Raw genomic sequence first — 15773 nt, 5'->3', positions numbered from 1 at the left:
TTGTGGCGATACTGACGATAGTAATTAATTTAAATTTTTAGTTTAAAATGAAGTTGAGCTCGAGGAAAATGTTTTCGAAGTTCAAGGGTTTTTAACAAGCACTTAAAAAGTAATCTTTTAAAAGTATCCAACTGGCCTTGTAAAATACATAAACCATGGAAACCTACCAAAGCCAAACGTCATGCATGAATGGACAAGTGTTTCGTTTATAAATGTTAACCAAGTGAATTAAACTGATGGTTCGTTTGTAGTATTGTAAACAAGTCATTTTTAAAAGGCTTAATTTGCAGAATAACTTAATACTAAGTATAAATAAACAACAAAGTTCCATTTATCAGTTGCCAAAGTGTAAAGTGGCACTGGTCTACAATCCTACCACAACGTTGAAACAATTATTAAACAAACGCACATTATTTTGGTTAGGGTGTCGGTCAGTGTTTGGGTAAAGGTAAGTAAAGTATTGTTATTAAATAATATTGCTTAATCTACCCAAACCCAAACGCTATACAGCATCCTAACCTAAATAATGCTTGTGGTGGTAGGATTTAGCCCAGCGCCGTTAAGTCATTATTACTTATTAGAGCAAGTCAACTTTACAGTCGATACATTAATTTAAATATAAAATGTTAAACTATTAAAATTAGGAAATTCGTCCGATTATGAGTAATAACATAACTAAAAAATAACAAACAAACAAAATATTGCAAGCGAATTGTTTTACTTATTAGGATAAATAACCCAGCGTTATAAAACAATTGCTTAGTGAAAACACTTCATTTCAACCCGAATCATTTGTCTAAAAGACTTAATTCAAGTCAAATCATTTGTCCAAAACACTTAAGTCAAGCGAAGTCATTTTACTTAAAAGACTGAAATTAAGACAAGTCATTAAAAACAGTGACTTAAAAAGCAAAGTCATTCAACTAAGTCATTACAACACTGGTCGTTTGGTATCTTAATTTTCTACAAAATATAAACACAATATTTTTCATTAAACATTGATTAGTAAAAGTATGTTTTAGATATAAAAGAGGCTGGACCAAAGCCTTAAAAAAATGTCAACACCTGCTTTAAGTGTAAAAACTGGTCTGACAGGAAGTATTTCAGAAACAACGTATCCAGATGTTCAATCACTTGGGACAACTACTTATCGACCTGATACAGTTACTTCACCATTAGTTGATCAACAACAAGGCTTCAATGCATTTGATGATGAAACTTCTTTTACAGAAAGCATTGTTACTTTTAGCTCATCAACAGTACAACAAAGCAGTCAGCCCTATGAAGCATCATATGATGGTGACAATCCTTCAACCATTAATGTAAGTTATTAGTGAATCCTTTGTTGCAATGTGAAAAATAAAACTACACTATGTACATATACTAGATTTGGTTTGGCTATGAAGAGCAAGTTACTCTTTCTGCTATTTAATTTCACTAATAAAAGTAGCACACAATGTTTAGGTTCATCAGAGGTAAATACTTTCCCGAAATTACTTTTCGAACCTTCTAAATAAAATAATGAAACTGTTTTTTATTATTTTTGCAGAAGTCACTATCTGCAGCTGAACCGTTTGAATCTGTTAATGGTGTATCAAATAGTAGCAATATGGCTAAAAGCCCAGTTGAGCATGCAATAAACTGGTTTGATACAGAATGGATAATTGAAAAAAAGAGAGAGTTGGACAGAAAGCTGTATGCTCTTCAAAAGCTCAAAAAGAAGAGAATGCAAGACAGCAAAATTGCTGCTCATAAATTAGAAAGAACTGTAAGTAATTGGTTTTCTTTTATGCATGTTAATCAATAATGCAAACTACAAGAGATTTCTCTTTTTTAGCTTCCTTTGGATCTGCTTGCAAAGGACTGGTTTAATGAAAACGCCTTAACTTCCGAGTTGAGAGTCTATTTAATAGATAAACTTCTTCCTACGTTAGTCCTTGGAATGGAAAAGGTATGTCTAAATTTGGTTAATGTTATTTTATTGTGTGAAGTATTCTTAAGGTAAAAGTAAAGTGATTTATTTATGCAGCTTCTTGTAGAAGCACAAAAAAAAGGTTTTATTGACAACAACCAAGTTGACACTGAAGAGAAGCACAGATTTAATCCTATAAACTTGCTGGCACAATTTTTAATGAGAAACAACCCAAGATACTGCCAATTGCACGATTCTTCACCCTATGTGCGAGGCTTGAAAAAAGTTGCAGAACACTTAAAGAGGGATGTGTACCACATCGATACCAACAAGTGGGAAACTGTTTTTGCTACAACAATATAGTAGTTTATCATTATAGAAACCCTGAAAAACATTTTTATGTGCCATAATAATTGTTGTGTGATGTGTTGTAGATTGGCCAGATTAAAGAGTGAAGCTGAAAGAAAACGAATCGCAATGGAAGAACAAGAAAAACAGAAGGAAGAGGATAGGAAAGAAAGAGCAAAGTTGCTTAAGGTAAATTATATATCTCACAAATATCCAAATGTTGAAATTCTTGTAAAAGTACTACAAAAGTACCCAACACTATTCATATCATAAATAATCTCTGAGAATTTTATAATAAAATACATCAATGTGAGTTATGCTTCATTTGTTCTGGATACTTCAATTGAATTTTAGTTAAATAATTTGGTTTGTGTGAATATAATTCATGCCGGTGTGAATATTTTAAACATGCTCTGTATTCACCAAAAAATAGTAATCCAACCATTATTAATATTACGTAATTTAGCAATTTTCTATTGGTTGTAAAGAAATTGACAGTTATTTTAAAAATGTAATTTAATTGCCATTGTGGTAATATAAATAGGGGAATTTACTTTTTTTATTTACTGAACAGCTATATATATATACAGATTAAGTATTCCTTGGGTATTTCATCTAAATTGAGATATGGAACTTTTGTTTTATACAGATGCAATTCGGCCAGTGGTTGTTAGGACCTGAAGGTAGACTGCAACTTCAGTTAATTCAAAATGCTCTTTTTTCTTACTTGGAAATATCAAGTCACTTGGCAACTGATTCTGAAATAGGTAAAATCCCAGAATTACTAATATTTAGGCTAACTTCTATGCAATAATTTCAAGTGGAATAATTTGTTTTTGTTACTACTTTGCAGTCACACATTATAGCAAGGAACTTGAGGCAACCGATGAAACTGGTATAAGTTTGAACATAAGTCAATATGTACAGGTAAATTTTCAATTTAGGTGTCTTTTAAATGAATTTTAAAAGTGACAAAAAAACTAACCTGATTTAAATTTTGAAGTACATTGAGGAATATGTTTGTGAAATGTCAATGTATGAGTTTAAACAACTGATCAGGCATCTGGATCAATGTGCATTTGCTTTCCGTAAAACTTTTGAACATGAAGTTTGGAAGGACATGTTTCTTAAAGTAGGTGACCTAATGTTTCCAATGTAGAATAATTAATATAAATCTGTTTAAATGTTATAAGTTTGGTATAATATATAAATATTGTATTGAGTGTGTTTTGTTAAAACAATACCTGCTTTACAGCTGTTTGAAAGCCTTGATTCAGAGTCAACCGGTTACATAGACAGACATAGAATGTTGCATCTATTGGAAAAGTTCTATGATAAACTCGAAGAAGAAACTAGGCCAAGTCTTCACAACCCACGAAAATGTAAATATGACATCTTCTAGTTTTGATTTTTATGATTACACTTTATATTGAAAACTTTTTTTTAAATACTCAAACAAACAAAGTAGAAGTATCGGCCCTTGTTAATGCATATTTACTCTGATGCAAAGATACTGGACATTTTGCTGGAATACTTGTCCAAATGTAATACACCTTGTTGTACAGGGCCAGTAATAGAACTTGAGGAGCTAGATGACTTGTATCCGGACTCCGACGATGAAGATCGAAGTGGTGATGAAACAGTTAACGTTTCAACTGAGGAGGTTGGTTCATCAGAGTGGGCTTCCATTCCTGTTTCTGGTCTAACTCAAGGTACAACTATGTTTTGCATATAATGTATATATGCGTTGTATATAAAAACTTTTAGAATATGCAGCGCTAAACAACACCAAATGCAAAACTGGCAAAATATTTAGTATTAAGTCAATCACGAAAAAAAATACAACAATACACAATACAAAAAAACATACTTACTACACTAATTAGGGCCATCTGCAACCGGTGCACTATACCAGGGTCCTTGTGCAAAAGGATCCTCGCATTCAACGTTTCATTGTAAAATAAGTAAAATAATATTGAGTTATCTCCACTAGGCAACACATCAATAGATGGATTCCTTTACACCAATAGAGAAGTAAAATAATGTTCAAACTCATTGTAAACTTTTTAATATTGTTTCATTCAGATTATACATATATATCCCATTAAGCAGCATTTTAGTTAATTATGTGCTAATTTTTTTAGCCCACCAAGAACTGTGTTTTAAACACTTTTGTACATGTAAAACTTATATGTTTAAACTGAAATAAGTATCAGTTTCAGTATTGGCAATTATCATGCTTTTTTGACAATAAGTTGTAGATATTTAGGGACAGACAGGGGCGTACCTAGAAATTTATAAAGGGGGGTGTCCCGAATTTTCAACTTGGGGAATTCCCCGATTTTTCGACTGACGTTAATGACGTCATAAAATAGTGACGGATATGACGTCATAAAATAGCGATTGTGATAACATCATAAATAATACCGCTTGGTGTGCAATCGTTAAATTCAGGACTAAATCGAAAACAAGACCGTGAAATATATGTGATTGATTTTGGTAGATCCATGTACGGGACCACGCTAAATTACAAGCACGTCTTTCGCCACCTGCAATACTAAACGAAGTTGTTAATTGTCGAACACCCACTTGCTAATCAGCCAACCTGAACTAATAACGAAATGCGAGAGAACCTGCGTTTACGGACGACAAAACAAGAAACGAAAAACTGCGTTTTGCGTTTGATTTTGGTTTGCATTAGCTTAAGACGCGTGACCCCATTACATTAAAAAACACGCAGCTTCGGACAGTTAGTTTAAACGCTGACAAAAACGAACAAAAAATGATATTGTCACTTACGAAAAGGGGGGGGGGGGTCCGAAATTCATTACTTTTTTCTTGTCTGATGTCTTTTCTGGTGCAAATTGCAATATTCTAATGATTTGAACAGAATTAATTTGTACACACAAGGTCTCGAGGATTACTAAAGTCAATTTAATATTTTGGTAACTTAGATTGGTAGAATTGATCTAATCCCCCGGACCACTAGGATTGCATGTATTGCCTAGATCCCTAGGATATTTCAACTCCAGTAGGTCTATTACAACAATATAGAAAAACATGTACATGTCCATCAGACTGGATATAGGATATAAATAAAAGTCAAATTAAATAAGGCTTTTACCTAAAATGGAATGTGCAAATATTTTGCGTTTATTGTGAGCCAAGCCAATAAGTACCAATCTAAAATAGTGGATAAATCTGCATGACATATTAGGTGATTAGGTCTTTTGTTTTAAAAATTATTTTATGCTAGGCTGCATTTGAATACGGAAAAAGTTACATTTGTGGCAATTCAAATAAATATTCTGAAATATTAATGTTTCATATCTATTTCTAAAATTTATTTTTCCGTATCTAGAAGAAACGACCCCGTCTGACCTTTTAAAAGAATCCGAAAAAGAAAATGAAGTTTGTGAAAAAGAAGCTGTAGTCGATGGAGCTCCTGACGAAATTGATCAAAACAATGACGAAGAAGCTGATGCGAAGGTTCTGAATCTTCAAACTCAAGATGCATTGGTGGAGAAAGTGGAAGGTAAGCTTTTAACAAATCTTTATTGATATTGTTACACACGTATTAAAATGTTTTAATTTGAAGCGTTAAGTTAAGGTATATGTACGGGTTTGCCGGTATGCTTTAAACGTTTAGACTGAGAATGGCTTGATTTTACTTTAAGATAATCGATCTGTGGCAGTGGTATCTTCTGTCGAAGGTGAAGATAAAGTTACAGACCCGGTAACAGTAACTGACGAAGCTGTGGTTACGGAAGCAGAAGATCCAGCTCCGGACGTCACACAAACTACAAAAGAGGATAACGATGAAACAAAAGTGGATGTTATCGAAGAAAAAACGCCTGATAGCCAGCGTCCAGCAACGACAGTTACAGATACTGTCGAAGATCCTAAGTCTTCCGAAGAAATAGAAGATGCTCCTCCTGCGATTATCTCTTCTGGTGATAATGAAACTGCGCAAGCAGCTAATGGCGACGGAATTGATGGAAATATTTCAGAAACAAATGCGGAAGATTCTAAAACTGAGGTTGACGCCCCAAAAGTGGAAGAACCGGCTCCAGGCGTGGAAGAGAAAAGCAAGTTTTCCGAAGACACCGCTTCTGATGTTAACGTTAAGGAAGATGAAAACGAACAAGTTCCTACTGAAGGTACATACTCATATTAGTAAATAACCGCGTATTTAAACTTGCAGGCCATGTTTCAACTTATGTTTTGTACTGACCCTACTTACGTTTTCGTAACATTTGGTAATTATTTAGGCGAAAACAATGCCGAGAAATTTGTCTCGAGTACATCAAACCTCGCTGCCAGTCTCGTTACTCCGGCCCCGAGTGCGGAAAGCGTGGACGTCGGACCAGTAAATATCCAGTTCTCAAAGGTAGGTATATAAAATGCCGAGTTTATGTTGCAAGCATTGTGATGAAAAAAACCTATGCCAGGATAGTTTTTTTTCTAAAGGGTGTTAGATTAAGTGTACTTCGTGGTCGTGTGCCTCATTGATATCGCTATTTTGTTTCCCGCAAAAACACTAAATTTATTATTTGTACAATAGTACAGAATATTAGTTCTAATATGTGGTAAACCTTTTATATAGTTATCCATGAAACCCGTCAATTGGCTGATAAATGAAAGGTAAAATGCGTTAAAAAAAATACCCTAATAAACTGTACTTATATATGACTTAAAGTTTGATGTGGATGCTATTGCTTATATTTAAAATAGAATTTTCTTTTATATCAGGAAGAGCCTCAGTCTAATGTTCGAAAAACGAAATCGTTGACCGTGGTTAAAAAGAAGCCTGACGATGCCACAGAACTTGAGACGGGAAACGGATTGGCGATATCGACACTTCCATCTGTGATAGGGGCGACATCGTCTGATATCGCACAGAAGTATGTTGCGTGTACTCGCCGTCGATATTACATAACAAACTCTGATCTTTATATTTAGTAAAACGTTTTGCCTATATGTCTTACAAACCTTCAACTAACGAAACGCCAATAAGCACGTGTGGGGTTGATTTATTCATACTTATAAATGTTTCAGTTAAACTCGGGGAGCATGTTCAACGCGAATACCACCGTGATGTACTTACAAAACACTTTTTTTATAAAAGTTACGAGTTTTATGTATGTATATTTTTTAAGTATTTCTTTTTAAACCAGGCTAACTTTTTAGCCTTTTTCTTTAATTTTTGTGCAATTTTTTGTAGGCAACTTGGGGATGGCGATCAAGACAGCGAAACGGTTGTGACAACTTTGCCTGATGTATCTGAAGCAATCGTGGTACAACATACTGCTGAAGACATGAGTATGCTTTCTCCTTGCATATTTCAAGCTACATTTTAACAAAGAAATTCGTTGTATTCGAATTCTGATCACCAAAATATCACTTTTAGTTTTTATTGTGGCAGAACAACTGTTGTTATGTAGACATATTGATCATGTACTATTTGGAAGCTGTGGTATTTTAATATGCAGAAAACGATTACTACCCCCAACCCGTCGACGTAAAGACCAGGCCAGCCAGCGCAAGTCGGATGAGCGTAACGTTTGCGGCCGAACCGCTTATTCTTCCGGATCGACCGTCAGCCGAGTTTTTTTCCAACTATTCCTCGCGAAGTCAATCAAGGTATTGTTGCAAACAAAGATGTAAATACTTGGAGTATAAAATGTCTTAATTCTACCGAAATCAGGGAAGGAGCGTGAATTCGTACAAACTAAAATTTAAGTCGCGAGGACAAAAATGTTGGGAGCCACTGCGCTACACGATGGTTTTAAACCAAAGTTTGTTTTAACCAACCGCCTGTTGGCGACTTGTTTAGACTTTGAACAATCTAATACTCGTGTGAAAGCTAAACTGTATATCTCAAACATTTTAATTTGTGTAAAAAGCTGTTCTATTGTCCACTATAAGTCTTACTTAATAATTACTGTCGCAATACTTTTGCCAGGATGACGAGCGTGTTCGACGAAAACCAGCTAAACCAAGGCCGTTTCGTGTCGCTGCTGGAAAATTTCGTCACTGATGACACGGACCACGTGATGGTTGAACAGCTTGTCAATTTCGTGCATGGAGGTTACGTCGAAACCGAAGAAGAAAAAATGTCAAGGCTTGCAAGGGTAGCCTTCAAATTTTTTTTTTCATAAACGTTTTTTTAAGTGGTAGGTTGATTTGTGACTAGCTTAAAACAAATTCAAACTTTTAAAAATACCTTAACGCATCAAAAGAAGCAAAATAAACTAGTTTGTTTTTTAGATTTCACACGTTTTCTACCATACTTTTTTCATTATTCATAAATGTATTATAATCGCCTAATCATATTGTTAAAAGCGTTTTACAAATCGAGTTTACCAAAAAATAGTAAAAATGTCTAAATAAACAAACTGCAGTAAGCGGCGAAGTAAAATATATTTACTCTTTGTCAAGTGTAATTTATTTCCAATTAATTTTCAGGCGCGAAAAGAAGCGCTGTCGGCCAAACACCGTCAAATGGTCGATCGCCTCTTCAACATTTGGGACAACAACGGCCAGGGAAACGTGGAATACGACGAGGTTGAGGATGTACTGTCGAAGTATGAGTTTGTGGCAGGAGAAAGTATTCTAACATATAGCGCCAAACGGTGTCGTCAAATTTTTGGGCCCGTTTTCTTAGAAAATTCCATTTATAACCATTTCTGTTTTTTATACATATGTGGACAATTACGGTTTTACTTATCATAGCTTACAGTTTACAAATGCATACACAGTAGAACATCCTTTTCCATTGTACATTGTTTTTCATATTCATATTTACGTTTAGGTACAAAGGAGGTATGGAGTCAGGCGCACTCAAGCGTGGTCGCCAGGTCGTCCGCCAAATGCGTAAAAACGCCCCTTACCACGATCGAAGGCGGCTAAACAAGAAAGAGTTCCACGTTTACATCAACACAGTTTGTGCGGAAATGACCGGCGGAGAAGAGGTTTAGAATAACTTCATGGCAACATTCTAAACTAAACCTTTCGAGTAGCCCCCTTCCTAGTGCTTAAGCAATTTACGAAACGCATTAACTACATTCATATAATTAAGTTACGTCCAGGAATCCGTCGTTAAATCGCTATTAGTCAAGGTCAAGTACATCGCCTAAACGTTACAGATAAAACTTGACTCAAGACAAGTTTTGTATCTTTCCCGGACATAAAATTATCCGAAAAGTCCACTCAACCTATAACAACGTATGGTTTTACCTTGTAACTATGATCTGGCCGCTTACAAGTTGCGTTAAATTTCACCATTTTTCGCTTTCCAGGTCTTCGATGGTGTCGTTGAGTACTTGACCAGTACCGTCGAGCGAACATATGCCGAACGCGTGCGCGGCGATGCAAGACGCAAGTGGCTGGCGCAAATCCAGAGCGCAGCAGAAACGGGAGGTGCTTCCATGGAGTCGGTTTACAGGACTGTGTTTCAGACCCTTTTTAAGGTTTGCTTATAATTAGCCTCGACTGCTGTGACTGCTTACTTGATAAAAAGATTTCACTTTTTTCTTATCGTCTACTACAGTGCATGTTTTTTAACCCGTGGGATGGTACGCACTTGTGCGAATGAAAAAAATTGTAATGCGGATGACTAATGTCGTGCGGATGAAAATGGTGCATGTTATTATTTTTAATTATGTGTAATACAGTAATCAAATAAGCTGGCGAGCCCACTTTTGAGTTACAGGTACAGCAATATAGTCTCGTATAGTGGTTCATTGCAGCTTAAGCTATCTATTTTATATCGGTCAAGGCACACGGTTTTAATACACAAACCCTTTCATTGTTATTTCACAAATAAAATAAAGGTTGCAAACTTACTATGCTTGTTTTCTGCGGATGGAAAATGTTAAAAAGCACTGGTCCACTATATAACATGGCTTAAAACTCAAATCAAAATAACTTGACCAGCTGGATTTGAGTTTCGAGAGTCGCAAATGGGCTCATCCAGTTTCATACAAAGGGTACATCCATTGGAACTTTTCTTGCCTTTTAATTTTGTATAAAAATGTGTTTTTGCTGTCAAACGGTCGAAAATTGTGTCAGTCGTGGTTTAGGCCACAGCAAAATTCAGATTGTTTTATCTCTGCATCGAAAATATTTTCAGTTGTGTTCTCATTGTGGTTTATTTTGCGATTTTTTTACGTCGATTTTTGCCTCTTAACTTAAGTATAAATTTGTACTTTTTTTAACAGGATGCGGACGCCCACGGAAATCAGAAGAAGACGAGTGGTTATGTTGCGCTTCTCGAGCACAACAGCGTCTATCCGCATCGTGGCAACATTCTGCTTCGTTATGTTGCTTGCACCCCCGATAACGCGCCCCATATGCTGGGAAAGGCATACTATGAAGACATGAGAGGAATTAGGTAGAGAAACTATAGACGCCCTGTAATTTACATTATAAACATCTTAAGTTGGCTCTGTATTAAATGTCCATTAACGGCTTCAATTACCTAGGACGATCCAATATTTTTGAATAATCGCTAGTGCGGAAAATTGATAATCGTACACACATCGTGAAACAAACCCTAATTTGAAAATGTACATGATTCCGGACCAGATTTACCTTATTGTTTCTTGTGTAGAACCGATTTTTTTACAACTTTTATTTTAAGCATTTCTTGACATAAAATGATGTGGTCGTTTTTGTTCACCATGAGTTTTCCTGACTGCAGTTCTACATGCCTGTTCCTGTTTAATTCGTTCGGTAACTGGCCATTGTCAATATACAGTATTGAAATTTTAAAACAAACGCCACGCGAAACCAAAATCCATTTAACTGCAGCTTCTACGCTGTGAGGCGCGGTAAGCTGGTTCATGTGCCGCGCGTTCAAAGCCACGGCCGTATTCACTTCTGGAACCAGGATCGCCAAGACGGGGAAAGGGAGGGTTCGCTAGTCCTGGTGCCGCTCAAGGACGCCAGACGTCGAACGTACGGCCTCATCGGCATTGACAACGTTGACAACGCTCCCGGCGCCGAACGGAGCATCTTCGCGTCACACGAGATCAGCTTTTACCAGGTCGACAAAGTATAAGTTAAAACAGCGAGGAAACGTCTGAAATTGACATAGCATGTTAGAGGAGAGCCTCTTTTTGCGAAATGCTTTTTTGTAGAATCTAATCAAATTGATACAAAAGATGTGCGATACAATCGTAATTTGACGCAGTAAATATAGCCAAAAATCGACAATATGAGATCATACGTATATTTAAATATTCTAATCATAAAGTTTGGTACACTATGCAGTATGCACGTACCTGTAATGTAACTTAAAAATAAATGTCAAAGCCCAATAGGTCTACTAAATCGGCATCATCTTTATAATGACGTTTCGATACGCACTTCTATCATAAATAATAGTTAATTTGATGATGTCGATTTACTCAACCTTTGTGGATTGAACATTCGTTTGCAAAGTTTACTTTACCGATCGATTTGGGGTAGCCAAAATTTAAACAGGAGAACATACTTTACTTTTCCCACATATGTTTACTAGGCCTACTATATATATTTTTTTTTGATTTTTTAACTTCACTATATTTTCTTTAATGGCAAACCACAGGGAATTTCCAAGACTTTCTCCGGCGCTTTCCACCACGTGGACCTGCGCAGAAAGTTGCTGCGCATCATCGACGCGGCGATGTCGTGGGTTCACAGCAGAGCGCCCAAGGTTCGGACCATCGTCATTTACCTTGTTGAACCCGACCCCAAGGGACAAGCAAGTCACGTGCTGCGAAAAATGATGACAGCCGACAATAACAAGGGTAGGCGGTTTCACCCTTGCGTCACAGAAATTTATGTTTATTTCTCAAACTTTTCTCCTGACATTAGTTACATTCCATAATCATTCGTGCTATTGGTATGTTGATGTTATTATCACAATATACGTCACAGTGAAACATCATTATTGCACAGGAAGTTGCCATATTTATAGGCGCCAAATTACAAGTAAACACACTGCGACGCTACCTTTTTTGTACAAGCTCAATTTACAGATTTACTAATTGTGTCAATTTTGGTGAATTATGCCTATTTTGTGTTAAGTATAAAGCAGTGATTATATCAAACGTTTTGAGAAACCACTTATTTGTTGTTCCCGCAGGTGTGACGACGGCCCACGCTCGGCCTAACCGATTGTACAGGAAGGACAACCTCTTCCGCGACTACCTCTTCAAATGCGTCGACAACTCGGAAACGACCTCAGCCGACGCTTACGGGGAAAGGCACACTGCTTATCCACTACGAGACGATAACGGCAGATGCCAGGTATGTTGGAGGACGTTTCCATGCTGGCCATGTGAAATCGCCCATTTTTCCTATGTGTATCAGAGCCAACAGCAAAACTACACTGTTCTAATATAACGTAACCGGTAGTTTTTTGATAATACGCTTCTATTTAATGGAGCAATTAATACAATTTTATCATTCATGGATCGTTTGTTTCATATTGACTGTTACTACGTCTTTGTAAAAATTGTGAGGTACCATAATCAGCATACTCGTCTCAGTGTGTCATCGACATCAGCATTGGGTCGTTGAAAAAATTACCACGACACGAATACAAGGAGGTCCAGAGGATGCTTAAGCTTTTGCAGGCAGCCAACCGCGAAGTAATGCGCGAATCTATCAGCGGCGAAAAAACAGTCGTACTTGGTAAGACGAAATAAACATATTTTTACACTTTTTATGAAAAAAAATGTTCTATATTTTACAACAGAATAACGTATTATAACAACTGTTTTCTAGACTGTTGTCGCTTTGAAAAACAATACGTCATTGGGAGCATACGTTATGCTACATTTTTTCTCTAAGACAAGTTTATAATTAAACCATAAATTACAGGAGAGAAAAGTATAGAAATGTATGGATTCGCTGTTCTGTCCTATTGATACTGCAACTCCTAAAAATTCAGCGTTGTCACTTAATACATCAAGCGCAACTAAAACAATAGGTTGGATAGCTCTGTTTAAAAGTGCTAATTAAAAGGGCTTCAAAATTATATACCTGCCGTTATCAAGTATAGGGACCAGGTCTGTAGGGGTTCTACCGGTGATTTTGGCTGCGGCGCAAGTTAATTATACTATTTCTAAATAGAATTTAACATCATTTGGTACATACCATTTAGGTGCCTCACCAAAATATCCCTGAAAAATATTGTGTCTAAGACTTCATATAATGACGTTATCCATATTCATTATGGGATACAAAATCAAAGATGCCGATAGACACTATAGAGATTTTCTTCCCAGACTTTCCAAAGACTGATTATATGCTATTATCTTAACGACATATATTCTTTAAAAATTTATAAAACGTTTTTGTTTGTGTTGACTACGTTCCTCAACATGCCTAAGATTGTTTACTTCCAATATTATTTTTATTTTTGTTTTCCTATATTTTAAGGGCGAAAAATGCATCTTTTATTTACCGTTTAGTTTGAAATTGATCTAAAAGGATGTGCACCTTTTGCGCAATCATTTTGGTTAGCCTACCGTTTAAACGTTTTTTGCGTAGAAAAAGAAAAGGATATTTTGTCTATGAGCTGTTCTACACGCAATTAATTTTACCATAAATTAAAGAGTTTTATTTATTTTGCGTAGAGGCAGAAGAGCGTGGATCAGATGATACGCGAGTGGATATTATGTTTGACCGACTTATGCTCACTGATCTTCGTGAAAATGTCGGCAAACTCGACAATAATCTATTTGCCGAATTGAAGAACTACAAGGTATACTAGAAAAACGGAAAAGTCTTAAAATAAACTGGTATAATGTATTATATAATGTAAAACAGCGCCTAATGTTTTATGCAACCCAATCAAACCCTATTTTGACTTCGAACGGGATTGTGTAAAACTACAACTGTTTATGTTCCAGGAGCCGCCCCCAATGATTCACAACATCCTCAAAGCTGTGCTGCTTCTTTTTTACACAGATCCGGAACAAAGAGCAGAGTTCGACGACTGGGTTAATTGTAAACAAGTAAGTTACTCGAATGTTCGATAAGATTGTATCACCTATGTTTCATTTTCATTCATGTATCTTTTCAGATGCTTACTGCTCCTCTGAGACAACAAATCATCAGTTACGACCCGACTTCGGACAAAGAAAACGGGGAAACTGAAGCGGAGACGGACGAGGTTGTGAAACTTGTCGGAGGACTCCTCAAGGTAAATAGCTCTCTTAAATTAGAACAATCTTAGTCTTTTTTATACCCACGACTCCTGAATCGTGGTTAAGTTTCACGTAAACCCATGTGATGTGAAAAAAATGAGTTTTGAAAAAAAATGTAGGAGTGTCACAAAACGGGTCTTGGTGCGTAATATGGCCATTTCAGCCATATTTCACGTAGACTTTCATCCGTTTAAATGTAAATTGATTAAAAAATGTTACACCACATTGGCAGATAAAAAAGCTTTTTAATGCTAAAGCAACTTAGGCCTAATACCGAAAACATTTACATTGCATGTTTTTTGATAAAATGTGATTAACTGGGTATAGTAATGACGTCATTTGGGAATTGCGTGGTCGGTTTAACAAATTCGATCTGTACAGGGAATCGCTCATGGGGCAGTTGCCAAGCACGGATCGCGGCCTGCCCAGCAGCTCTACAATTGGGCGTTTGTTTGTTTGTCGCTCATCGAACACGCGAGGAAAATGCGCCAAAACGAGGGCCAACCGGCCGTGACCCCGGTGACCTCTGCCAGCACTAACCTGACCACTGAGAGTGGGACCGATGTGGCTTACAACGAGAGCGTGGCGGACAGCCAGGGGGCCTAGAAATTAAAACGCGTCGTGATATATTATCAACTAATTTGCCCCGTTTGATTTTTAGAACCTTTGCTGGTCAGTTTTTTGTTGGATTTAATTCCGTTTTTTTGACATAGGCCTACCCATGTAAACATTGCAGTTGTTGCACGCCTAAATTTTCTAATTATTTGAATATGGTTCCACACATTAAAACGATATGAGAGGTTGTTATGCGGTTTGAAAAAGATTAATTTCTGAGACATTATTGATACAACTTACTTTCTTTTTACTGTCTGTATGTTACTGTGCGCTGAATAATTACGTGTAGCCTATATACTAGCTCAGCTACTTGCTTATAGTGTTGTATTTGAATATTTTTAACGCAATCGTGTTACCTACGTTGTTTGGTTTAGTAATCTCTTCTCTTAATCGAATTATGTTACATATACTGTTTGTACTATTTCTCACTTGTCACTAGTACCTTACTCACACCGTGGAAGGAAGCGCATATACATACATACATATATCTTTTATTTGATTCTCAAGTTGCTATTAATTTAGTAACTGACAATGCATGCGAAGTAAAGTTACACAAGTTAAATGAAGTGGTAAAGAAGCATGCTCACTTTGAAGAAATTATAATTTATTAAGAGTTTACTACGAAAGTAACCTGTATAGTCTTGAGTCAGTCAAAAGAGAGGTATTTCCAAGAAAAGAGTTTTTTGTTATTTTTC

At 36.3% G+C, this 15773-nt stretch overlaps 1 protein-coding gene across 2 annotated transcripts; it reads left to right on the top strand.

The window, feature by feature from the left end:
• Window positions 1-1014: 1014 nt before the first annotated feature.
• Window positions 1015-15610, top strand: LOC146160622 (EF-hand calcium-binding domain-containing protein 5-like). 2 transcript variants are annotated; one of them, XM_083383875.1, is made up of 29 exons: window positions 1015-1322; window positions 1550-1768; window positions 1838-1951; window positions 2030-2244; window positions 2347-2449; window positions 2910-3027; window positions 3114-3187; window positions 3264-3392; window positions 3516-3642; window positions 3826-3972; window positions 5622-5795; window positions 5938-6420; window positions 6532-6650; window positions 7013-7164; window positions 7485-7582; window positions 7753-7903; window positions 8226-8394; window positions 8729-8847; window positions 9075-9234; window positions 9562-9732; window positions 10483-10655; window positions 11075-11309; window positions 11853-12054; window positions 12393-12556; window positions 12799-12943; window positions 13891-14018; window positions 14167-14271; window positions 14340-14459; window positions 14845-15610. In XM_083383875.1, exons 1-29 carry the CDS (start codon window positions 1056-1058, stop codon window positions 15067-15069), a joined length of 4806 nt encoding a protein of 1601 aa, XP_083240001.1. In that variant the 5' UTR covers window positions 1015-1055; the 3' UTR covers window positions 15070-15610. The 2 variants fall into 2 exon arrangements, with proteins under 2 accessions (XP_083240001.1, XP_083240002.1); XM_083383876.1 differs by lacking the exons at window positions 13891-14018; window positions 14167-14271; window positions 14340-14459; window positions 14845-15610 and having other exon boundaries at window positions 12772-12894.
• Window positions 15611-15773: the final 163 nt, after the last annotated feature.

This window comes from Ascidiella aspersa, chromosome 3 (genome assembly GCF_963924565.1).
Source record: "Ascidiella aspersa chromosome 3, kaAscAspe10.2, whole genome shotgun sequence".
Lineage (NCBI taxonomy): Eukaryota > Metazoa > Chordata > Ascidiacea > Phlebobranchia > Ascidiidae > Ascidiella > Ascidiella aspersa.
Note: the sequence above shows the minus strand (reverse complement) of the source record. Positions and strands in the feature narration are given on the sequence as shown.

Excerpts from the sequence above, each read along its gene's own strand:
- LOC146160622 (XM_083383875.1), top strand. The coding sequence starts at position 1,056 with ATGTCAACACCTGCTTTAAGTGTAAAAACTGGTCTGACAGGAAGTATT. Across the intron at positions 9,733-10,482 it reads TGTTTCAGACCCTTTTTAAG|GATGCGGACGCCCACGGAAA; the intron begins GTTTGCTTATAA and ends TTTTTTTAACAG. Across the intron at positions 12,055-12,392 it reads GACAGCCGACAATAACAAGG|GTGTGACGACGGCCCACGCT; the intron begins GTAGGCGGTTTC and ends TTGTTCCCGCAG.